Source organism: Aquila chrysaetos, chromosome 13 (genome assembly GCF_900496995.4).
Source record: "Aquila chrysaetos chrysaetos chromosome 13, bAquChr1.4, whole genome shotgun sequence".
In the NCBI taxonomy this organism is placed as follows: domain Eukaryota; kingdom Metazoa; phylum Chordata; class Aves; order Accipitriformes; family Accipitridae; genus Aquila; species Aquila chrysaetos.
Genome location: NC_044016.1, coordinates 31,482,433 through 31,508,191, shown reverse-complemented (window position 1 = coordinate 31,508,191; position 25,759 = coordinate 31,482,433). Strand labels below are relative to the sequence as shown.

The window sequence follows — 25,759 nt, the reverse complement described above, 5'->3', positions numbered from 1 at the left end:
TCAGTAACACGGTATATGGAAGGAGCAAGGAGAATCCAGGATCCTTCGTGGGCTTACAGAGTTGAAGAGAAAGAGGTAGGATCTGAGGACAAATGTTTTGTGCGTGGCATTTACATGGCAGCTGTAGGGGAAGCGTATTAAAGAGGAGTGCCAGAGAAGGAGGGATGCTGGGGGTGTTGTGGATAGACCTCAGTTACAAGCAAAAGGAGGAAACACAAGTTTTAAATCCAAGGTGATCACAGAGACACAAGGGGGATGGGGAAAGGACGGACTGTCATGGTATTCCCCTACAGGCCAAACAATCAGAGGCAGACAAATGTAATTACTTCCTTTAATCTCAAGATTTCTGGGGGACTGACTCACTACTTCTGAACACTTGAGGGAGGTGATACTTTAAAGTGCAACCTAGCTTGGAGGAATGACTATGTAAAAATAGCACCTTCCTAACCCTACATATTTGCTCCGTGCATGTATTCAGTCACGTCTGCTAACGAGTGACAAATGACATTTTGATGACTTTCTAGTTCTCCCAGCCTTGCAGAACCAAATAGAGGGATGAGTGTGAACTCAGTTTCACCCTGGACAATACACCTAAAACTCCTGAAGCACCTTGGCCTTAGCATCTCCCAAGTGCCTGGGGGAAAAAGGTCAATGGGGGACTACACAGGCTATCTCTGAGTGACTGGTGAGAGTCTCTCTGGAAAAGTAGTTGTCTGGGAGGAATATGCAGAAAATTTGACTAATGCCCTAGTCCTACTTTCAGCCCCTAAAAGCAGGGACCACCTTTTCCTTATAGTTGTGTAGTCCCTAAAGTTGTATTGCTCTTCAAGAGAGAAGAATAATTAAAACAACATGCAATTTTTACATCAAAGTTCTTTTATCTAATATTTAAAGTTAAGAATCTACTTCATTATTAATACTGAGGAACTCCCCCTCCTCCAGCAGTTTTTCCTGCTATTGGAACCTTCCTTCCTGAACACAGGCTGTTTCTTTGTTTTTATGATCTGCATCACTGTCATTCTGATAAAAAGACTGCAGAAACTCTGCCCACTGGGGATACTGCAGTCACTAAGCCTGCTGAATATCTGCAGTAGGCAAGTCACTGAACAAAATATTTACCATAAAAGTCTGTCTGCAAGGATCATACTGTTTTTTCATGGATCAGCATCACCAGTTCTGCTTAGTATCAGAGACATCAGACTTTGGAAAAAACTTATATTCCTACCTTTCTCAAACCGCTCTTAATGCGGGACTACCCACCATTCTACTCTGCTGAATATTTTATTCAGTCTTGCCTTAAAAGACTTGTGTGGTGAAGCTTCCGACAACTCCTTTGGGAGACTACGCCATAGTCTTAAAAATCCTCAGTTAGGAAATGTTTCCTGATATCCAGCCTAGATTTCTCATTTTCATATGATTAATTCTAGTTACCCCACTGTGTTTATGCCCATCAAACACCTGCAGCCTGGTATAGTGTGTCTTGCTTTTAATTGACATTTAGACATTCCATGTATATCTATATATAGCTCTTTAATCTTTTAATTTCTCTCTCACTGGAGTCATGTCTTAGCATGTGCTAAGGTAGTTTTGCTTTTTTCTTTCAGCAGAGCCAAAGATTATTGTATACTGAACTAATAATGCACAAAAGCAAACTGTAACAAGCAAACAGACTTAAGATACAAATTTCATTTCTCAATCTTCAGTCTAAACCCAAATAGTCTACTAATCACATGCTTGGAGTTATAATCTACTTACTGTGTACCAAGCTTCTTGTATTTACTAATTGAGAAAGCATCAATGGTGAGGGCATTCAGTATTATAGCTGGATACAAAATGTATTTCTCAAAGCACTGAAGCCACACATAGAGCCTTTCAAACCACATCAAATGAGCAGCATCTGAAATAGAAATTCAGATAACAGATCATTTCATCCAATTGTCAGCATTTTTTGCACTGCAATACCATAAAAGAAATGAGTTAGCTCACATTCATAATCAACCAACTAACTTATGAAACAATGGAATTCATAATTCATTGCGATAGAGAAATCATTTTTGTTCTCTGAATTTAGAATCTGTTTTGCTGCTTCTAACTGCACTCATGAGAAACACTCAGAAATGAAAAGAGATGGTACATGCTAAATGGTAGTTTCTACATAATCCAATTACTAGTCACTATATTAAATAGCACTTTCAGTGACATAATGACTCCAGAGAGGCCCTCTCCAGCACTGACCTAGTGGATGACCTAGGGAACCTCATCTGAACTCTGTGCCTCTCCTTCCCCATCTTATAGTGGCAAAACACTGTTCCTTAGACTGCAAAGTATTATTGACCTCATTGATATATGAAATACCCTTTGAGATTGTGATGGGTTGACCCTGGCTGGACACCAGGTGCCCACCAAAGCCATTCTATCACTCCCCACCCCCCCAAAGGGCTCATGAGTTGAGATAAAGATAGGGAGAGATCCCTCACCAATTACCATCACGGGCAAAACAGACTCAACTTGGGGAAAATGAACTCAATTTATTACCAATCAACCAGAGTAGGATAATGAGAAATAAAACCAAATCTCAAAATACCTTCCCTCCACCCCTCCCTTCTTCCCAGGCACAACTTCACTCCCAGATTCTCTACCAAACCCCCCAGCGGCACAGGGGGACGGGGAAGGGGGTTTACGGTCAGTTCATCACACATTGTCTCTGCTGCTTCATCCTCTTCAGGGACAGGACTCCTCACACTCTTCCCCTGCTCCAGCGTGGGGTCCCTCCCACAGGAGACAGTCCTCAAAGAACTTCTCCAACGTGGGTCCTTCCCACAGGCTATAGTTCTTCATGAACTGCTCCAGTGTGGGTCCCTTCCACAGCATGCAGTCCTTCAGGCACAGACTGCTCCAGCGTGGGTCCCCCGCGGGGTCACAACTCCTGCCAGAAAACCTGCTCCAGCGTGGGCTCCTCTCTTGATGGGGCCACAGGTCCTGCCAGGAGCCTGCTCCAGCGCGGGCTTCCCACGGGGTCACAGCCTCCTTCGGGAACCCACCTGCTCCGGCATGGGGTCCTCCCTGGGCTGCAGGTGGAGATCTGCTCCACCGTGGACCTCCCTGGGCTGCAGGGGGACAGCCTGCCTCACCGTGGTCTTCACCACGGGCTGCAGGGGAATCTCTGCTCCGGCGCCTGGAGCATCTCCTCCCCCTCCTTCTGCACTGACCTGGGGGTCTGCAGGGTTGTTTCTCTTACATGTTCTCACTCCTCTCTCTGGCTGCCGTTTCTGTGCCCCCTGCAACTTTTTTTCCTTCTTAAATATGTTATCCCAGCGGCGCTACCACTATCACTGATGGGCTCGGCCTTGGCCGGTGGCGGGTCCATCTTAGAGCCGGCTGGTATTGGCTCTGTCGGACATACGGGAAGCTTCCAGCAGCTTCTCACTGAAGCCACCCCTGTAACCCCCGCCCCCGCTACCAAAACCTTGCCACACAAACCCAATACATTAACACTGGTATGTTATCAACACCTTTCTAGCTACCAATGCAGAGCACAGCACTACAAGGGCTGCTATGGGGAGAATTAACTCCATCTCAGCCAGACCCAATACAGAGATCTAAAGACTGAAGAATTAACAGGAGCTAGAAACTGTCATAGATGCTTCTCAAAATACTTAAACAGCCATCGTAAAAAGTATCTGCCAGGATCACATCATTCACCAGTAAAGAACATCTTTGTTTGCAGTAGACTTTTCTAACAACATCACAGTGCTTAATATGAGTATTAAACAAGAACTGAATGCTCTGTGCAATTCAACTGCTATGAGAACCTAGGTGAACCGGGTTCAGAAACACTTGTGTATGGACAAAAACAATGTCTTTATTCTCAATTGAGCTCAGCTAGACAAGGTTATTGGAAAAACAGTGAATGCAAAAAGGCAGAACTTAGTATTGACTCAAAAATAACAAGGCCAGCTACTGAATCTCCAGTACTCTTCCCAGCAGAAATTAACACAGTTAAGCATACACATCCCACCCTCCCACACACACCTTTTCAATGGCAGGCAAAGAAGAGGTGCTGAATCAACAGATTTGTATGTTCTACAGGCACAGGTGTATGTTGTATAGGCTCAAAGAGAAAGAGCTAAAAGCAATCCTTCCAAATTAGCTTTAAGTCATGATTTGCCAGTATCTTAAGCTAAGGCAATGCTCTTGCAAAAGTCTGCCTTCAGAAAATATGATCAACTTTTGTTTCTTGTTATAACGTAAAAATATTTCGTTCACTTATTACCTAAAGGCCACCTCCAAAAAGTTCATACAGCAAAATGTCCATTTTGGAACCTAGCTGTTATTCTCCATTCCTCTCTCCTCCTCCTGAACTGCAAATTGCTGTCAGAGATCCACTCAAGAACTTCATCCAGCTGCCCAAAGCTGAGCTCTGTGTAAGAACTCAAGCTTGAATAAACAGATATGCATATCAAGTAGACCAAAAAGAAGGTAGCTGCAGGAGCAGAGGGAGATGTATGCAGACAATGCAGACAGAAGAAAAAAAGAGCTCACATTCAGAGGGGGCCCAGGGAAAGATGTGGATGATTTGAAAATGGCCTACATGAATCTGTGGGCTATAAAAGTAGTAGTGGGGAGGGAGGAGAAAAAATAGTCTCTAGTGTTTCAGGGTTTCTTTCTCACTCAGTCCTGCACTACTTTCTACACATCTATTATACCATAAGCTCACACATCTTGACCTCAGACTTTCTTCCTACAGTCAGGCAAAACAATGACAAGTAATAAATGAGTTATCTTATAGGGCCAACATGAGAACTGGTCTATAATTGCTATTCTGTGGAAGGCCTGAAAGTTTGAACAGCTCATCCAGAGTCTATGAAACAAAGCCAGGAATAAACTTGTGGAACTGTCATTACCAGCTGCTTGTCTAATTGCAAGCAATCATTCGTCTCCCCATAGCACTACACTTGTCAAAAATTAGGAAGCTGAAAATGAAATTCAGTGCAGTAGAAACTCCTCACAGATATCTTGTTTTGTGTACTTGTCCCTTCATTGTCCATGCCTGACAACTACAGGATACTGTCATTTTCCAAGTTTCTCTTTTTATACAAACAGCGAACCTTTAAGTTCGGCTCCTACATTTTTCTTACAGGGTAAAAGAAAGAAGACAGCCTGTCCGACATATCTATCAAAAGGATTACACAACCTTTTCCTTAGCCTGTCTCATCTCAGAACATGATAAAACGCCTCTGCAGCTGCCTAAGGGCCTGAAATATATATTTATTTATTTTTTTACTCTTGTTTTCTAACACACAACACCAGATACTTTGCAATAATACTTAAGCCCCAAAGTGCAGAAATGGACCACATAGAGGACTGCAAAAGAAGGAAAAAAGCCTGTTGCCCACAGCAGGTAGCATGAGAAATGCAGCTGATCTCAAAGCAGAAGGAAACCCATCTGTGGAGATCAGTCTGGCAGATCTCTACCCTCAACCTTTTAAAAAGCTGAGTCATTGCATTTAGGAAAACATTTTTTCTCACAAATGAAGACAGACTTAATCAAGACAATGGAAAGAAATCCTACAGTAGTCTTTGATGATTAAGTGATGTAACAAACAATATAAATTGGGTATTCATCAGAATTACTGATTATCAGGGAGAGGAACCCCTGAACAATGTTTTCAGGTGGGCATGATCCTTATTAAGATTTATATTTCTACTACACTTTCCTTGGCGTATTGCAGTAAAAGTTAAAAGGCAACCTTCAATCAAGTCTCCTGGGTACTTTTTTCATACCCAAGCCTTGTTTGGAAAGTAATCATTTTGAAAGACATGATTTTTTTAAAAAAGATTTAAATCCTTAATGCATGGTTTTGCAGAGAGTAAGTTGAACTCTTTTGTTGTCTAGTCGAAGAACAGACTAAAGTCCCTCAGCAGACTGTGTTCTGACAATGCTGTCTTCAAACACCTCAGGAACATATATTGAGAATGATTAAGGCACAGGATCCATCAAGAAATGACAAGCAAGCTTTTGGCTGGTAGCAAAGGCAAGATGAGAGCTGGGGGGGAGGAGGTGGGCAAAAAAAAAAAGGTGCACTTCTCAAAAGTACACTGGCTGCTTGCAGAATAACTGTATCAGAACAGGAAATCAGATCTCAACATAATAAAATATTTACTGATACTTGCATGTATCAGGGTACTACTCACTGAAGCCAGCAGACATTAGCAAGAACAAATCTTCAAGAACATTTCACAGTTTCTTTCAATTTTAATGTTTCTCTAAAAGTGTTATGATGGAAATAAGAACTCTAAGTTGCACTACCCTTGCTGTTCAAATGATATATATGTCAGAAAGCAGAAAAAATTCTGCCTCTCAACTTCATCAATCATTTAAGTTTTTTAAATTATATAAAAAGCCAATGTATTAAGCATGAACTATAATATATCAAGCAACACAGCAAGTAACAGTGCTATAATCTAAAAGCAAAAAGCAGATCAGATGATGGCTCGTGAAAGACCACTTAGGGCCAGTAAGACGATTAAGGGGCAAGAGGACATAGGAGGAGAGGCTGAGAGAGCTGGGATTGTCTAGCCTTGAGAAGAAAAGGCTCAGGGGGCATCTTATTCATGCCTGATTGGGGCCGGTTTTGGGTATAAATACCTGATGGGGAGGGTAAAGTTGATGGAGCCAGACTGTTCTCAGTAGTGCCCAGTGACAGGACAAAAGGAAATGGGGAAAAACGGAAATTCCATTTCAACAAAAGGAAAAAAAAAAAAACCAAAACCAACCCCAAAACCAAAACAACCTTTCTTACTGTAAGGATGATCAAATGCTAGAACAGGTTGTCCAGTAAGGTTGTGCAGTCTCCATGCCTGAAGATATTCAAAACTGGAAGCAGCCCTGAGCAATGTGCTCTAGCTGACCCTGCTTTGAGCAGGGGCGCTGAACTAGGCAATCTCCAGAGGTGCCTACCTAGCCTCAGCCCTTCTGTGCAGTGGTCTCAGGAGACAACTTCTACAGGTTCACAAATTTGCTGGTGATCGGGGCGGGGAGGGGAATGGAAATGATGGGATATGCATGCTATTCAAGAGGGAAATGTAAAGCATAATTTATTCTCACTTATCTTTTCCTTCTGGATTTTTTTTTTTTTTTAAATCAAGACAAGCTGCAAGTCATTGCATCCATTGTTTAGAGAAGATTTTATTACAAACCTCTCACTTCCCGCTGCTGGTGCTCTTTGCTTTTAAGTATGGGGTGGGAGATCCACAGCCAGGGGTGATGCTTGCGAAGCTGAGGAAGTACATAATGTGTTACAAATCCCACAGTCCATGCTAAAGCAAAGAGGACAATGCTGAGAAACGGCTGAGCCAAAAAAGAAAAAATGAAACATGGTTATAATTTACAAACAACATTTTTATAAAAAACTTTTTAAAAACATTTTTGAACAGTTCCTATAATTGTATTTTCGTGCAATTAATTTTTATTCCTATGTTCAAACTCTGACTCCACAAGTGGACGTGTATTTTGAAATATGTATTTTGCCTACTCAATTAACCAATTTTTCCTCCCTAATTGGATGAAAAAAGGCTAGTGATCAGCTTTATTCATTCTGTCCCCCAGGTTCCGCATCATAAAAGAGCTGTCGATATGCAGAGGTTTAAGAAAGAGACACCAAATAAGTAACACTGAAATTAATACAAATATCCATAAACTAACTGCCTTGCACATAAAAAAATGTTATTGTGACCAGTAAACACATTTTCACTAACTTCTCTTCCCACAATCTCTACTCTTTCTCGTTAAAGCACCCTGTGGTTTTGCATAAAAGAAGTAATACCTTAGGGGAAAAAAAGAAAGACGAAGGAAAAAAAAAAAAAAAGACAGATACATACCCTTAATGATAGAAACACAGTACTGGCACTGACAGCAAATGACAGAACAGCAGCCGCTGTGCAGACAATGAGATCCGATTTCAAGACTTCTTTCTGTGAAAATAATTATTTTATACAAAATTAGCAAGCCAATACTATTTTAACCAAGGTAAACGACTCTTTTCTCGATTACTCACAGTCTGCATTGTGATAAGGCTAATCAGCACTCCCTAATACAAAAGTATTTTCTCCACTCTGCTTTGGGAAATTATTTCTTCACACTCTGGGTTTGTCAAAGTAATCACATTTAAATTCATCATGCCTAACTTTAAATTATATTTAAAAATAAGATAGTTTTAAGATTGGAGAAATGAAAGCAATACATTTTCATACCGAGTCTGATTCTGTTTAAGGAATATAACTCTTTTACATTACAACTTTTTTATTTTGGGGAATCAAAATTCTGGTTCCATTTCCTATTTGCAAGCATTAAGATGCAAGCATTCAGATTCACTTTATCTTGCATTACTGAAATGACTCATGCTTTTCTGTAATGTCTTCAGAGACACGGAGTTAATACATTTATTATGTTCTAAAGTGACATGTCCCATTCTCTGATTTTCTGTATCGGAAGCCAAATTTTGGCAAGATTTTATGGATTTCAGACAAGGCCTTTTTCTAGTGTCACTGAATGATAATGAAAGGACACGTCTGCCTTTACATAAAAATCTATAACTAGGGTAAAAGTAATTTTGTTTCTAAAGATTGGAAAATATCACTGTCTTTCCAGCCCATTTTTCTTGTGATTAAAATGTCATTCTCAGTAAACAAATAAACAAGATAGCTTGCGATGCGTGCGATCTTCTGAATTGTAGTTCGGAGGTCACCCAAATGTCTTTGTGAGTAAATAAAAATCTTGTCTTAGATTTATGAGAGGGGCATTTAAGTTCAGCACTCAATACTACTCCTAAGTTATCAAATGAGTAACTATTTGTAGCTGTTGGTTTAGAAGCTGACTGCTTTAATTCAAAGACTTCTAGAAACAAGTGAAATGCAACACTTTTGTTAGAATTAGAAGCTCATCCAATTTCCTGGTGTTGCAGTCTTCACGTACCTCATCACAGAAAAAGAAAGAAAACTAAAATAATGACAGGATAGCAAACCTGTGAATAAGGGAGATAAAAAGCAAGCAAGCAGAACAAGTGAACAACAGAAGGGTTGTGAATTACAGGGAAAGCTGGTAGCAACCACTATATTTAGGCTGCCTATCACTCCCTGTTATGAAAGATGCTTCTTAGTAAAAGGTCACAAGCATCAGCACTTCCACTTACTGCAGCAGGCCTTTGAAATTCAGCAGGACTAAAAAGCCTTCGGGCTCAAGAAGTACTTTTGCTTTCTCCCAGGAAACTCCAATCTGGTTTAGCTGAATTCTCAAGCCATCACCACTGTCCTTCCCCTTCCCAGGCTGCTCAGGAGCACGTACCTCCAAAAGAGCAGCACACCCTCCCCTCCGAGAGCTGTGCCCTCTCCGGACAGCCCTGTACTCCTCACAGACTATAGCTGGGAAGGTGTAGGAGCAGAGTTACGTCTTCCTAAATCTTTCCGACCATCTTTTCAAACCATAGCCCTGCTGGCCTTACTCCTTGCTTCTTGGCCATCGTATGCAACAGGGGAACCGCAACATAAGGGACCCTCAGCGGAGAGGCTTTCTCTTCCCTGAACAAACCTTTGGTCCCTGCCTGTCCCCACAGGTCCTCTCTGTTTGGTTCAGACTTTCACTCACTAGCAAGTTGTGTATCCATCTCTAACTCAAGTGGTTTTAGTATGTGAAGCAGTACTGGAAAATCATGGTCAAAACCCTGATAAAGATGGATAATGGAATTACTACCAATGCATGTAACGGAAATAATTTTTTTTTTAACCTTTCCAAATTTTTTCAAAGACGTTGCATACAAAATCTATGCAAAGCAGCAGTACTTAGCTTGTAAAATTCAGTATCTGTGAAGGTTAAGCAGTGCCAGATTTATATGACACTATTTCAGCCCTTTCATGAATACATATTATGAAAAGTCTTGATCAAGTATTACTGTGCACAGCTGAATCCAACTACTCAATAATCTAAAACAAGCTTATAAGAACAACAAACACACTCCAATCACATTTTCAAGCTCTTCTGTACAACCAGAAAGGATTACTATTAAAATGACTTATTTCTCTCACAACCAGTGACTGAAGAAGCTGCCGTTTTAAGAACTACATCAAATATTAAGAATTTAGCTGTAAAATCAGCAGAGGTGATAATAATGGACATTCTGGGGAGAGATGGCAACCTAACTTTCCATTCCGTGCCAGGTCACCAAAGAGAATCTTTTCAAAAGATTACATTCAAAAGAGAATGTATTACACAGATTATATTGCACAGGACTGGTATTTCCCACCTTTCCCATCTTTGAGTTTGCAAGTATTCTTTTTAGGGTGCCATCACCGCTTTTGACACATTAACAATCCCATACAGGAAAAGGCCTGTGTTTTTAAAGCAATGATTATTGTTCAGGTATTTAAACCCAAATTTGAAAATTGCATTCCAACTCTGGCAACATCTAAAGTGTTTAAAGTATCATATATGCCCAGGCTTGCCCTTTTGCCCTTGCAAAATGTAAATGTACAGCTCAGCTGCTGACTTGCACAACGGTCCCCGCAGTAGCTCCTTCTTGATGTGGCAGATGCTTTCAAACTTCTCACAAAATTCAGGTTTTTTTCCTTCTGTAACAAAGCTGAGCAGCAGTTGCTTTTGTTTCATGTCATGGCATAGTGGTCAGGGCCCCCCAGGAAACAGCTGACCCTGAGCAGTTATCTCTCTGGCTGAGGGGGATTCAGAGCAACCTTCCAGGAAAAAACCTTGGGCACCCACCTAAAGGCTGCTGTGGGTGGATCTGCTGCTTCCACCCTTGCTGCTGAAGGCAGCTAGCTCCTGCAAAGCATGTGCCTACCTTGGACGCAACTCTCTTCCCCATCCTGCGTTTAGACCCAACTGTCTAAAGCAGGATTTTGGATTCCATTCCCAAGGCCAGGCACTTATGAATTGAATGCTGAACAGCCCTACAATGCGAAGCTTGAGTCCTTCATTGCAATTGGTCCAACGTGGAAAAGTTAAGTGCTGATCACAGTTAAAATCTCTGCAGTGAGAGATAATCACTGATACAGCTTGGGCTGAAAGCAGGTGGTTTTTTTCTCCATTTTACGCTCAAGGGAAAAAAGAAACACCAAACCATCGCTACATTTGATGCCTCAGAGATTTTACAAGCAGAATACACTATAGTGGTGCTTTTTTTTTAAAAATTATTATTTTCAATTATGCTTTTGGAGCTTTTTTGTACAAATCCTTTTACTAGCTATCTAAATGTTTGTATTAAAGGCCAGGAAGGAAGCTGAGTTTGAATGTAACACATTAGCACCCTCAGGCCACTGGTTAATCTAGTAATCAGCCATGTGGATGCCTATAGAAATTAATTATAATGGTAGGAAGCTCCATTCTCAAAGTTGAATGGTCAATTATCCATCACAGCTGCTTTATAATTCAGGCTTCCAAAGCTGGCAATTCTTACATAGCTATTCAATCAAAGGGAAATCGTAAAGGTCATGTAACTAAACATTAGAGATGCTGTATTTATTATTCCTCTCATCAATGCAAAGCCACTACAGAATGCAACACATTAATTTTCAATATTAACCTTGTTTGCTTTCAGCTCCTTGAGGAGGTGATTTGGTTCTGTACACCTCAGGATTTCTGATTAAAACGGGTCTTATTTAAATGGCATGTTATGCAGACCATATGTCTGTATATAGCCCAGGGCAAGGCTGGCTGTTGTGTTGCATCGTGCCATCTCTTGCCACTGACAGGGGGTTAGGAATACTCTCCCCGCAGAGGAGTGCTCCAAGAGGAAAAAATGAACTACCACCATGAAATCTCCTTCAAATACTGACATACTGTTTCACCCAGTTTCTGAACTGTTTGAAGATCCCCTTGCAGAAGTTCTGGAAGCTATTTAAAACTGTCAGCCGAGTGCTACATCCTAAACATGATTGCTGTTGCTGAAGCAAGTCACCAGAGACTGTGGCTTGACTGTGCTCCTCAAACTTGAGACACATGCATTTTCTCCTGCCTCAATTCTTCCCTACTTGCTCTATTAGCACTGCACTGTGAGATAGCAGTGGGAGTCTCCTGGCAAACTGGTTAGTGTTTAATTGAGACAGAGGTACCAGATAACAGAGGGGTTAGACAAAGAGCCTGCATTAATCAGAAATTGCCCTCTCTTTCTTCAAGACATCTCCCAGTGTGGAAGAATTAGAACTGCTAATTGACATTGTAAGCAAACACATTTGCTTACAGTTTTTATACAGACTGAGGGAAGCCCGGACAGAGAAAAAAAGAAAATGAAGGCAAAGAACTGGCAAGCTCCAGCAACACTGAAGGAAAGCAGCCTCTGTCTAAAAGCAGCAGTAGCAGCATGGAGTATCAAATGTACAGAACAGAAAAGTGTCAATCCCCCAAACCAGGTATATCCTGGAAAGCAAAAGGTGCAAGGAATCCCACTTTAAATTAAATGCAAAAAACCACTGGCAAAACATGACAGGAATGAATCATAGAATCATAGAGTCATTTAGGTTGGAAAAGACCTTTAAGATCGAGTCCAACCGTCAACCATGCCCACTAAACCATGTCCTGAAGTGCCTCGTCTATGCATTTTTTGAATACCTCCAGGGATGGTGACTCAACCACTTCCCTGGGCAGCCTGTTCCAATGCCTGACAACCCTTTCAGTAAAGATATTTTTCCTAATATCCAATCTAAATCTCCCCTGGCGCAACTTGAGGCCATTTCCTCTCATCCTATCTCCAGCCACCTGACAGAAGAGACCAGCACCCACCTCACTACCACCCCCTTTCAGGTAGTTGTAGAGAGCGATCAGGTCTCCCCTCAGCCTCCTCTTTTCTAGACTAAACAGCCCCAGTTCCCTCAGCCGCTCCTCATCAGACTTGTGCTCCAGGCCCCTCACCAGCTTTGTTGCCCTTCTCTGGACACGCTCCAGCACCTCAATGTCTTTCCTGTAGTGAGGGGCCCAAAACTGAGAGACATGGTGAAGAGAAGAACTGAAGTCCTATGTCTGGCCAGTCCCACCAGAGTCCTCCCTGCACTTTTGCATCTTTCACCCCAGTGGCTCAAGAGCCCAAGTGCAGTTGAACCACATGGTAACTGTGTTAGTAAAAGACATCAGATCCCTGTCCATGTTATTGACACAAAAATAGGTTGAGAGTCTGCAGCATGACTCTGTTTTGAAAATATAGCCAGGATCTTAGATGAGAATTTGTTCATTCTTTTTTTTTCTGTTTTCAATATATTGAAGCCTTGCTTAAGGTTTCCCTCTGCACTGTGAAATGAAACCAGTTAAGTGGACAGCCGCAGTAAGTGCTTCAGTCCCCTGGCAAGGCTCCATCTGCAGACCAGATGAAATCAGACTCTGTACTGCTCCAAGAAGGGCACTATCAGCAAAAAATAAAGTGGGATACAAATACGGGGGAACGAGAAGCTTTCCATTACATCTGCCATACAGCGCCCATCTACAAGGATGGACTGACAATGAACTGTGGCAATAACCTATACACCAGAAATACCACAGAATATAGCACAACTTTAAGATAAATATTTTTTACTCTGTTACTAACTGGACATTCATACTGCAGTGTGACCCTGTTGCAAACAGTTTAGTTTCCAAGAAACTGTAGCTCAATACAAGCAACAAGAAACAGACATATCACTTAAGATTAAGTGGGCCTTATTAGAGTAAGCAGTTTAAAATAACATTATGCATGGTAGAAAATAACCATCTAAGCAGCAGCTTAGCAAAGAAAAGTAGAAAACATTGGTAGTGTGGGATCAGCTCATGTGCTGAATGTAGGCTGTGTAACACCTTATAAAATGCCCAACAAATGATTCAAGATGTACAGGAGAGATGCATCCCTTTGAAGGGACATCTGGAGGCCAGGTCAGCTACCACACTAGCAACCTGTAACACTACGCACTACGGACTCTCAGATCAGGGCTAAGGGTCAAAAAAAGGCAGTCTGTCTTCCAGGCACTCTCTGAACAACTCTCCTTGCTTCTGCAAGCTTTCAGGAGTTTAGGAATAATTGCCTAGGTTGCAAACGCTCAGATGCAGGCATTAGGGATGTGGTCTGGAGGAAGGGCTGTCTGACAGCCGGGAAGCAGGACAGTTCATGACTCTAAAAAACGTCAAACACTCCTTAAAACTTCTGGAAACTTGACGATCTTCCCACATGAACTCTTTATAAGATCAACCTCCCCTGAGTAACAGTGAGGGGTTTTTATACAAAAAGACACAAGAAGGAAGATGGGTCACTTTGGATGTTTAAGCTGAAGTGGGAAATAAGCTGACACAAACTTAGAGCTACGTGCCAGACAGCAGGAAATAAACAGCCTGCCAAGCAAAGAAGAGACGATGAGATGGCAATGCTTGGCACCAGGCATGTACCTCCCTCTCTCATACTAGTCAAGTTTCACATGCTTCTTCCATCGCTAGGTGCCAAGTCTGGTCTGTGCTCCACCTCGCTTGGCTGGGGTGAAGGGCATACAGTCAAGAGTACTCCCTGGCACAGAAAAAGGTATTCCTGAGAACCAGGTCAACTCCTAGCCCTAGAAAAAGAATGAATAAGGGCTGTTTTAAACACACTTAATTCTGTGGACCGAATCCTGTCCCCCTCCAATGCAGTCAGGGAGTTCGGCAGGACTGCTCACCGTTTTGAACACTTGTTGAACAATCCAGCCTACCCTGTGCACACCAGATTGCCAGGCTGTAACTCTAAGCACATAGCCTGCATTAGCCCTCTGAGTACCAGGATGAGATGTCCCATTCCCCAAGCTCTACAAGTGCATTTCCCATCAGCTATATTAAGGAATCAATGTTGCCGAGTCCTTCAAAGAACCCTTCAGAAAGGAAAACTGCAATATCCCCCTCCTCCCTTCTGGCCTCGCTGGAAAGAAGATCTAGAAGAACTTATCTCAGTTTCCATCTGTGGATTTAAAGGAACAGGATATATATCCTCCCATTTTCTGTGCTTTTAGTAATTTAAATATTTAAATTACTAAATGAGAATATTTAAAAGGTTCCTCTGTGGGGAAAATGGATGGGAGAGAGCTTTGAACAGAAAGTAATGAAAGAAAAGCTCTTACCACTGATTCTCTCATCTTTTCTGGGAGTGGATCTACTGATGAATCTTCAAATTGTTGACGTAGATAGTGAGGGATATATTTGCATTGAATAAGGGACCTGTTAAAAAAAAATCCTAGTTAGGGTACTTCTGAACAAGTCTAACAGATATGAGTATTCCTGGGGGGCAGAGGAGGAGGAACAGCCTCAGATTTCCTTCCTCATGTATGCAGTAGCTATCTTATCTCTGCATAGCTGGAGATTGACACAAACCAGCTCTACCACTGATCAGGGTAGAACTTCCTCATCAAAATGTTAAGGAGTCTCAGCAGTCCAATCAATGTGACTCAGTCATTTAGAGGAATGAGCAGAGAGGGTACTGTTGCATTCATGCCTTTTAGTAATGTTTCAGCTAAGCTGAAACCAATATGGGAGCTGTTTAGACCCACATTAGAAAGGCCAAAGAAGCTATTTCTGTATAAATTATATATTAATCCTCAGTTCAAGATTTATGTGCTACCTCCTCCTCCATCTTGAAGTTTATGCCACAGGCCATTCCTTAAATACTGTTTCCAATCTCCTTAACTTCCTTTAATTAAGTTCAGAGCTGTTTAAAAAAAAAAAATGTTAAACCTCTTTTTTTAAGGATTATACATTTTTATCATGATTGCACAATAAACATTTGATGTCATTGTACACATATTCTTAGTCTTAAGACATTTAACAACCATTTCAGCTGCTGAAGATTTGATTAAGAATGTTATGAAATCGGTAGCTAGATTTAAAAGTTAAAATGGATTTAATGGTTTAAGATTACTTCCTTAAAACAAAAGTCTTAAGAAAAGACAAGTTTCTGTTTTATTAAAGAAGTTAATGAACTGGTGTGTCCTTCCTGGGGAGTAGGAGAGAAGAATACATTTAAATTACTTCAAAATTGAAAGAGCTCACACTTCCATGCTGATTTGCAATTTACCTGTGCATATCTTACTCCAAGGCTAAACTAATCTCCCTAAAACAGCACACAGTTTCACTTCCTTCCATACCTGAGTTCCGTACTGTAACGGCTGATGAACTACACACCACCTACACAAAGCTTGATCCAGGTCTAATTGACATCAGTACCAGACACAGTAGGCTTTGGATAAAGTTAATGGCAATAGATATAAGCAGTTCTTGTTGCTTTGCCACATCAGGACCTAGTAACGTATAAATATCAGATTCCCTGAATCTTCTGGATGGTAAAGAAGGAATTTCTCAACTCTTCAGTGAGATTTACTGGGATGCCAATTTTCTACTAGTGCCCTGTATCCTTTCCTCCCTCATCAGAATTCTTCTCCTTTTCCCTAGTTTCTCTCCTTAAATATAATCTTGAATGGCCTAAAAAGCCCTCCATTTCCCCTTCTCTCTCCTGCATTACAGAATTGTGCGTCCAACCGCCCTGACTTACCATATGCCCACTACAATCTTCGTACACTAAAGAGCCTCACCTCAAGACACACAAAACACACCTCATGAATCAAAGGAGAGAACCTGTGGGTTTCCTCACAGGCCCTCTGCACTGTTCTGGGATAAGACTGAGCTGCCTGTGAAGCAGAATCCCAGATGGCATGGTGATACCAGCTGCAAAAAACCCACTTGCTTGCTTAATCCCACAGCCATATACGTAGATGCCCAGCTGCTTGTGGACTACCACAGCCCCCACGACAGCCATATAGCACAGTTCCCACACAGGAAAACTCACATCTGCCGCCCCTGAGCTATGGATCTACGGCCTCTCTCCCATCACCTCAACCTGCAGATCACAATGTTGGGACTTCTCCCCTGGATCTCCCTTGTTTGCAATGTCAGCTCTTAACACACACTACCTTTCCTCAGCTACCTCTAGCAGACTGTGTCAGAGCCGAAGAGGAAGGAGTTGATCTCAAGCAGAGGCGTAGCCTACTGACAGTGACCCTCAGCAAGAACTGGAATTGAGTCATCTTCCCAGCACATCAAATGTCCTGTCTCCTTGCCACATGCTATCCAATGCACATTCTGCAACTCCAGTAGCCTGAGCACCCCCTCAACTAAATTGCTATCCTCCAACATGGCAGGCACACAATTTTCCAGAGGCTGAAATCTGCTTCAGAGAATTTGGATAGTGCTGTTTAAAGAGCACCAGCCTTACTGGCAATCTGACTGCAGCACTTCATTTATTTACAGGACTGATACCAACCAGGCAGACATGGCGAGGAATTTCCACCTCACCACAGTACTTTCACAGGACAGTCCCTGTGGTTCTGAAACCCAGGCATCACTCTGGTTGTGTGTTGTACAGAGTAATCAATAAGTAACATTTGCAGGCAACTTACATCAGTACAGATGGGTCACTGCTTTGTCTGCTGAGGTGATAAGAAAGTGCAACTAGCAGACCACAGAAAGCAGAGAACAGCGCTGGAATGTGTTGTGCATCCCAGGGTTCCTGAACAGAAGGACAGAAAGCAAAATATTTGTAAGTTAGGAATGCACAACTTAAAAAAAAAAAAAAAAAAAAATTAAGTAGGCTAAGCTATACATGCAGTGTTAAATGCACAGCATCTAAATTTGTACACCATCTACCAAGGACTGAAAATCCTTTTTCATATCAAAGTCTATGATTGTGAAAAAGACTGTGATTAGAGACATGTTTTGTGATCATATTATGTAATTCCTCTATAATCAGCAATTAGCTAGGAAACCACATGAAAGGCAGTTTTCTTTCCTCTTTAATGAAACATTATGGGCAAATTCTCATTAAAATGAGATGCAAGTGAAATGAACTGTACTGTATTTGTCTAAACTCTAAACTGATATGTAGTTACTTGACCTGTGGCCAGATTGCATGCAACAAATGCCAATGTCACCTAGATCAGGCAGTGGGATACAGTTCTAGCACCTCACTCTGAAATCTTTCTGCTGCTTTGTACATTACATCCAGGCCCTGCCTGGATGATAACACAGTGGAGAGGGACAGCGCTCACCACTGTATGTGACATCCCCGAGTAGGGAAAGAAGAGACAATTTACACACTCTCCAGCACACTCTGGGCATAACCAAAATGAGAAACTGTCTCTGGGTGACTTAAACAGCTAAAATTGGCTAGAAATAATAAAAGAAAGAACATGAAACCTAAGGAACACTTATCAAGACCAGCTTCATCTGTGGAGTCCTCAGCTACAAATTAGCTACCCTAAGACATACCTGTGAGTCCTGGCTGAAAAGGACACAAATTTTGGCGGTGAAGGACACAGAAACTTGGTGGATCAGATCAATAGCCATTTCACTTACTAGACTTGTTCAATGCCTCCACACAACTTCTACCTGATCAACTGAATGTGAGGTTACCAGATCCTGACATCAGAGTACTTTCTGGGTAGATTTTGAGAAATGATGCTTGCAGGATCTGTGAAGCTGTAAGCTAGTAAAACAAAGGCATTTTCTGCACCATATCTTTTGCTTGAAAAACTTCACAGTTCATACAGGACCAATATTCTCACAGAATAAAGTAAGTTTATTGGTCTTATTTTGCCCAGTGATATGTGTGATTTCTTAGCAAAGCTGACTCACATTAAGAAACACTCCACTTCTTTCAGGTACAATGAATACCTGAGCAAGACAAACTAATTTTCTTCTAAGGGACAAACATCCAACCCACTGCAACATGACATTTCTTTGGAATTGAACCCTGAAATTCTCGTTATCCTAAGAGTAGTATCAGAGAAGTGAAACTTTAATTCTAAGAATCACCTTCCCCTCATCATGCTACTGAACATCACAAAGATGAAGAAGAGAACCATCTAGTTCTATCAAACAATCCTACTCAAAACAGTGATTACAAACAAAAGAGTTACATGGTATTACTGAAAGAATCCAGCACCACTTGTTTGACAAGTTAACCTTTGCCATCCAATTCCACTCCTCATTTCATTGTTCCCAGTTTTGGGGCCAAATACATTTTGGATTAGCTTTTCCATGCTTAGTCTTAGGTCAGAAATTCATATTCTTCAAAACATTGAAGAAAACTAACTGAAGCCAAAATGTTCTGAAAATAGCTCAATCACAGCCTATCCAAATATCCACTGTCCAGGGCAATACAACTGTGTACAGATCCACCCAGCAGCTTCTAGTCCATGACTGCCCCTTCACCCTGCAACTTCTTTTGAAAGCAAAATACCATAAAGAGCCCAGCAATATACCTGGTACTGAAATGCATCAGTAGCCAGTTTGAGAAATCATGCTGCCCTCTTTCTACTGTAAAACTGCACATAGCTGATTCCCCATATTAATGCCTCAGGAACTCTTTACTTCCATATTTTCTGTATATTACACACAGCTTCTGCATTTGGCTGGCCTGTGCTCCAGTTCCAAAGTGTCATTGTCCCTCAAAGCTCATCTGTCAGGGAGCCAGGAAGGCAGGCAGGATGGGCATCGATATTTGCTATGTGCCTAGAGACCAGGATTATGCAGAATAATGCTACACAATGTTGTACAAAAGATGAGAGTGAACAAAGGTGTCATTTCTTCAACATCAGTGTGATGTACCTGGCTCTGTTTTGTCATCTTCCTTCCCCACTAATGATGCCTGGTAGAGCTTTAAATTAAAAAGATGAAGGAAAAAAAAAACCAATATAGCTGATAATCGGACAATGATTCTTAGTGGGAAAACAGGAATGACAGGCTTTAGTCTTGGAAGCTGGTATTATCTGTAATACTAGACAGGGAGTTTGACTTCCTACTTTACCTCATTTGGTTGAGGTGACATGTAGTGCTTTCATACACAATTTTGACTTTGATGCAGACACTCATGTAGTCATTTTTAAAACAAGTGAAATGGACTTACAGGGTTAAGGATGAAAGTGATGAGTTACAACAGACCGAGTGGTGGTGGTGGGAGGGGTTCCATTCTAACCACAGAATCGACTAATCCCAAAACAATGCACTAAAAAGGAAGATAAAGGTGTCTGAACTTAGGAGCCTTTTACCACTGGTAGAGGTGGGGAGGCAAATGTATTTTTTAAAAGTGGCAGTAGCAGTTTTCTGTCCTACATTATTTATTCTTTTTGCTTCTTTCTTCCCTTAAAAAAAAAATGCATGTAGCACACTTATCTTTCAAAGATAGACTCAAATAAATCGTATGTCCTACTCCAGAGACAAAAAGTGCTCTGAACAGAGAATAATTTGTGCTGAGTAGAAATTCTTGTTACTTTTTTTTTTCTTTTTTTCAGATTATTCCTCTCAACTCAAAGACTTTGCAGACTACTGTAGCATTAGCATTGTTGAAGGTGAATGTGTTTGCATAGTGGCTGGCTTTTTAAATATGGAGACACACTGCAGTTGTTCTTCACAAAGCACACCCACCTTCTGATCTTCCACTCTCTCATGATTTCATCATTATTCACAGAACCTCAGAATGGTTTGGGTTGGAAGGGACCTTTAAAAGTAATCTAGTCCAACCTCCCTGCAACTCAACCAACCTTTCTTTGGTCTTTCTCCTTACCTCCACTCCCCAGCTTCATCATGGATCTACGTTATTGCTCATATCAAACAATACACAGGACAGCTGTTGACAGTCAGCCATTCCACATGTGTGATGGTAAATTGAAAGAAATACTAACATCCTACTTCTGAATGAGATTGTAAAAGGGAATCCTCCCCACGCCCAAAGGTAAGAGAAAATGGTAACAACAACTTGTTTTCTACAAGGTTAACTATAAGCTTGACTATATTACCATGGATACACATTTTCAGTGAACACTAACAACCAGGAAATGTGAATTATTCATGAGCCTCGTGTTACACTGGTTAGAGACAAATTCTACGGGAAGATGCCCACCAGCCTTATCTTCCCCTCATCCATGGAAAACAAAACATTACTTTCCCAGAAGAGCTCCAAAAACTTGACAAGTGATAAGCTACCAGAATACAGATACTACCCCCCACTCTAAGCAATGTTGTCCCTGTTTCTCTGCACTCCCAGCTGCTACCTGTGACCATATTTTCATTGCTGAAATTTAAAATCCATAAGGATGGGACTGATGCAGGGGTGTGCGCGCACCACCTTACACAACAGGGTCCCGCTCTGTGACTAGGATTCCTTGGCTAGAGAGTAAGATGAGCAACAACCCCAGGCAGGAGGCAAGGATACTCACGTTTCACATAATTGTGAGTTTATCCTAAAGAAGTGCAGATTTCTACATTCCTATACAGTGACATACATCACTAAGAGTAACCCTGGGCCATATTGGATTCTGCAGGCATAATTTCCTTTTTCTGTTATATCTGGACAATAAGTTCTTATTATACACAGAAAACTAAGAGCATAATTATTGAAGTTATGTCTAAAGCGCATCTGACTATGGCTGCAAACATCGCTCACTGAAACGCATGATATCTGACAATTCTCTCCAAAATTAACACTCCTAACAGCTCTTGCTTGAACCTCAGGGATCTCTAAATTGGAAAGTACATAAAATTGATGAGCCTTGTCTTGAAAACCTCCAACAGGGCTGAAAGTATTTTATGCGGTAGAAACAAAGCTGTCTAATAATCCTATACTTCTATTTTTGGTCACTTACACATCTGGGAATTCTGTCTATACACATGAGCCCATTCAGTGCTGTTTATAAATTTGTTTGGGCAGTCTTAGAAGACTGAGGGAGACATATGCTTGCAATTCTTTCCCATTATAAAACCCTAAGACAAATATTTCAAAATTATTAGTACACAGATGAAGCCTGCATCGTTGAAAACAGGAATCAAGAAGTATTGTTATTCTGAGTAATGAGTTTAAAACTCATTAAACAACAAACCAAACTACATAATGTGAGCTGAGAATGGTTTAAAATACACACAGGATTTTTAGTAACTGTCCACTGAAGCAATAAGTAAGTTACCAGAACTTCTTCAGGTATAAGGTAATGGAAACTACATAACTTTCGTTTTAAAAAATATGTACTTCCACAGAGCTGGAAAAGGCAGCTGTGCCACATATGAACACATTCACATCAGTTTAATTTTCTGACCCAAGTCCAAAATCTGAAATTTTTCCAGGCTGATTAAGATAAACCACAAGTTCCTTAAGCAGTTTAAAAAACAAAAACAAAACCAAAAACCCAACAAAAAAGCTGGATGACAAATAATTAACTGGTTCTGGATAAGTTTCAAATCCAAACCAGCTGACTGGAACAGAAGGCAGAAGAGAAGGACTGACTGATTCCAGAAACCTTTGAGGATGTGCTCTTCTGCCCCACAGCAAAACACTGATGCGCTGGAATGCTAAAGACTGATATCAAGACGGCTAAATTCCAGACTGAATATTTGTGGAAAAAGTAGGAGGGCACACCTGACTTTTTTTTTTAAATATCTGTTAAATATTTGGGCACAGACCACCAAACAGATGGAGCGGGAGACGAAAATCAGTACATCAGGCACTTCTAGTCAAGTGAAAAAGATGGCACAGAAGTTCCTGTGTCTCCAATCTGATGGATGTAATATCTGAAAATAAAAACACCTCCTCCAGGAAAAAGAGATAACCCTTTCATATATCAAAGCTAAGGTAGCTATTAGAGCTGTCAATTTCTGTTCAAGATTACAGCACTGAAGCTGAGATCAGAAATAAAGCCAGGCTGAAGTGAATGCAGATAATTTTAAACTGAAGTCAGTTACCCAATAGCTTCAAAAAAGTAGTGAACTGAAAAATAGCTGCTGTTAGATGTAACAATCCAAGGAATGACCAAAAGACATGATAAAACCATGTTTAGGATTTAGAGCTTTTTATTAAACAAAAGTAAATGCAAGTTCATAGAGGACCTGGAAAGAACTGGAATAAGGAGGGATTATATCATTAAACAGAGGCCTGGGAGATAAAGAAAATCTCAAAGCAAGCTGGAGAAACTCAGGTCTTTGCACTTCAGGAGCTACGACATTTATCTTCTGTCTTGTCTGAAAACAAGTTCACAGTATTGTTCTCTGTGAGGCTGGATAAGCAGCTGGTGTCACATCACTCATGACAGGGATGTGTCATGGGAAAAGATGTATGAAGAGATGCTTTACAGCACCTGAAAGCTGTAGCCAGACTACCTTTGCATCACTGGGATAACATGACTGTAAACCAAAAATCTATCCAGGTGACTTCGCATCATCACCAGAGGGAACGACTGCGGTTCAGCAGCTATGTCAGACAGCGACTGGAAAACCTGCTCCACTCACAATACGCTCCTTTGACTGACAAGAGTGATGAACAGTGTCCTGTCCCTCAGTCCTCAGGGCCTCAAACACACGGATGGAGACCTGGAATTCCAGCTATTTCGTGTTTTGAGGTTTTTTGGAGAAATTATCTGTTCCAGTTTTAGAAGCAATACTCTGTACTTCCTACTGTGAACAATTTGTGATTTTCTTTTTTCTATTTGAATTTGACAGCTTTAAACAAAAAGAAAACTGATCAATCCAGCAGTAGCACCACCAGAGGAGGTCCTGACAAACTGCAAACCCACAGTTCCTCCACACAAATGTCAAGCAAGGGCAAAGCTGCCGAGAAGCACTCTGAGGAGGGGAGCCGATTGCTTGGCCACAGCAGGCGGGACCCCTTTGCTTCTCAGTCACCTCCGAACAACACATCCCTTTCTCTCCACCAAGTATCTGAGTCACACAACTCAAACACAGGTCTCCTCATTGCACGACGAGTTTGCGCCTTGTAACAGACCATCGCTTATTTTAGTTGTGTGGAAAGCGCGCGTTTGGTCACATAACACCCTGCGCCCACCAGGCAAGCAGTATGCAGCCACTCCCCACAACACATCTCATACGGTTCTGATCAAGTCCTGCCACAAGATCAAGCAAGCCTGCCACACGATCCAACCTGCACATCCGCTGTTAGCACAAGGCTAGAGATCTGTCCACCCTCTTTTAGGCAATATGTGCATTTTTCCATGAGAGTGAAACATTTCTGGTCATGTGATGGCAAAGATGCTGCAAGGTCATTAAGAAAGAATGGCAGGGCCAGATTTACTCAAAATCTGGGCACACCAAATTTTGTCTGCAGATCACAGGATGAACTCTCAGCTGAGAATAGCATATAATAATTTTCCTCAGGCAACTTACCTGAACAAAAATCAATGACAATTATTAAGTTAAACTAATGATACATCTATACTGCAGCTGCTTTTTCACAGAGAGTCTCAGTTGGTTTTGTACCACATAATTCAACAGCAAAATCAGTCTGGACAAGGCACAGGATTTCAGCACAGGCCCATTTGTCTCAATTCTCAGAGCTTATATTCACATGTTTTAAAGTTAACTTGAGTACTTACTGTTTTGTTGACACAGCCAAAACAATTGCTCAATTCTTACTTTTTATTTTTTCTAAAATTGGAGTTCTAGAGCAAAGAATTAATTGCTGTGAATTTGCTATTCTAAAATAATTTCAAAATTTGACCACAACTAAATCAAACTATTGTACGTACGTATATACAGTTTCTGTTCTAAAAATGAACAAGAAAAACTCATTTATGAACACAGATCTATTATAAAATGAACATTATTTATTTTAATAAAAAAGAAAATCATGTGGTAAATTAATTATTCTTCTAATTAACTTCTTCAGGAATAATATATTTCCTTTTGGAATAATTAACATCCACAGAGAAATGAGGCTAGACTATTTCACCCTGCAAGATAGTAATTAGAACACAAGAACCACTTAAGGAAAGAGAGGCTCAAGCCTGATACTGCTGGAATGGGTCTTCAGCCTGGGCATTTGATGTGAGCAATTGTTCACCAGTACAAAGCACACAACCACTTAGAGATCCATTCTCCTCTGCAATTTATTTCAGGAAATAGAAGTCTGCTAGTTACACCTGCTGAGCTATAAGATGTTCTGCCAAGAAAGAGAGTTTACATTTGAGGATGCTACATTTCAGCCAAGAAATAAGCTTTGCAACCCAGAAATCCCATGCCAGCAAGAGTCTATCATGCTTCCCTGCCCTGAATCTTTTTGATTGTGATGATTTTTTGACCTCCATAAATACTGAAAATTTCGCTCTGTTGGTTTTGCCAAATTGACTAAAAGTGAAAAGAGTAAAATAAAAATGAAAAATAAAGAATAGCTGTAAAGTGCAAGTGTGGAAGAGATGCCATTTCTATCTTAAAGAAAACTATGTACTTATCACCATTGTGCAAACCCGTCTGAAACAGATTATAGCATTTGCTCAGTTTTGAGTTAAAACTCTGCAATTTCTGGTGCACCAAAAATCCAAACCTTCATTTGATTAGGGTCAGAAGTTGTTTCTCACTACATATCAGAAGAGTTCTAGTTTCTTACAGGGGCAATAGACCACCTGTCAGAGTGGTCCCTATTCAGGATCAGATTCTTCTCTTACATTTAAGCCAATTCCTACTCCTCCTCCACCAACCAAAGAATCATTCTCTTGCAATGTTACAGACAACAGTCCAAAAGGAAAAAAATCTCTGGACCTGACTGAAGAACAGGGAGGGTTAACACAAGTGCTTATTTTATAATTTCTAGAAGAAAAAATGTATGAAATTTCAAGCACCCCAGTAGACCGAGATGATGAGCTGAAGCAAGTGGAATCATCTTTACATGCTTTAAATTAACCTCCTCAGAACTGCCTTCACAAGAACAGTGCCATAAAAATTCAA

The 25,759-nt window shown here is 41.0% G+C and overlaps 1 protein-coding gene across 2 annotated transcripts in view; it reads right to left on the bottom strand.

The window, feature by feature from the left end:
• PCNX2 (pecanex 2) overlaps window positions 1–25,759 on the bottom strand; it is a 157,968-nt gene that overhangs the window by 73,098 nt on the left and 59,111 nt on the right. For both annotated transcript variants that reach the window (XM_030036214.2, XM_030036215.2), the window contains 5 exons: window positions 17,437–17,546; window positions 15,109–15,205; window positions 7,882–7,974; window positions 7,201–7,351; window positions 1,756–1,897 (listed from right to left, as the gene is read on the bottom strand). In XM_030036214.2, coding sequence (XP_029892074.1) covers window positions 1,756–1,897; window positions 7,201–7,351; window positions 7,882–7,974; window positions 15,109–15,205; window positions 17,437–17,546 — 593 coding nt within the window. The remainder of the gene's footprint in view (window positions 1–1,755; window positions 1,898–7,200; window positions 7,352–7,881; window positions 7,975–15,108; window positions 15,206–17,436; window positions 17,547–25,759) is intronic.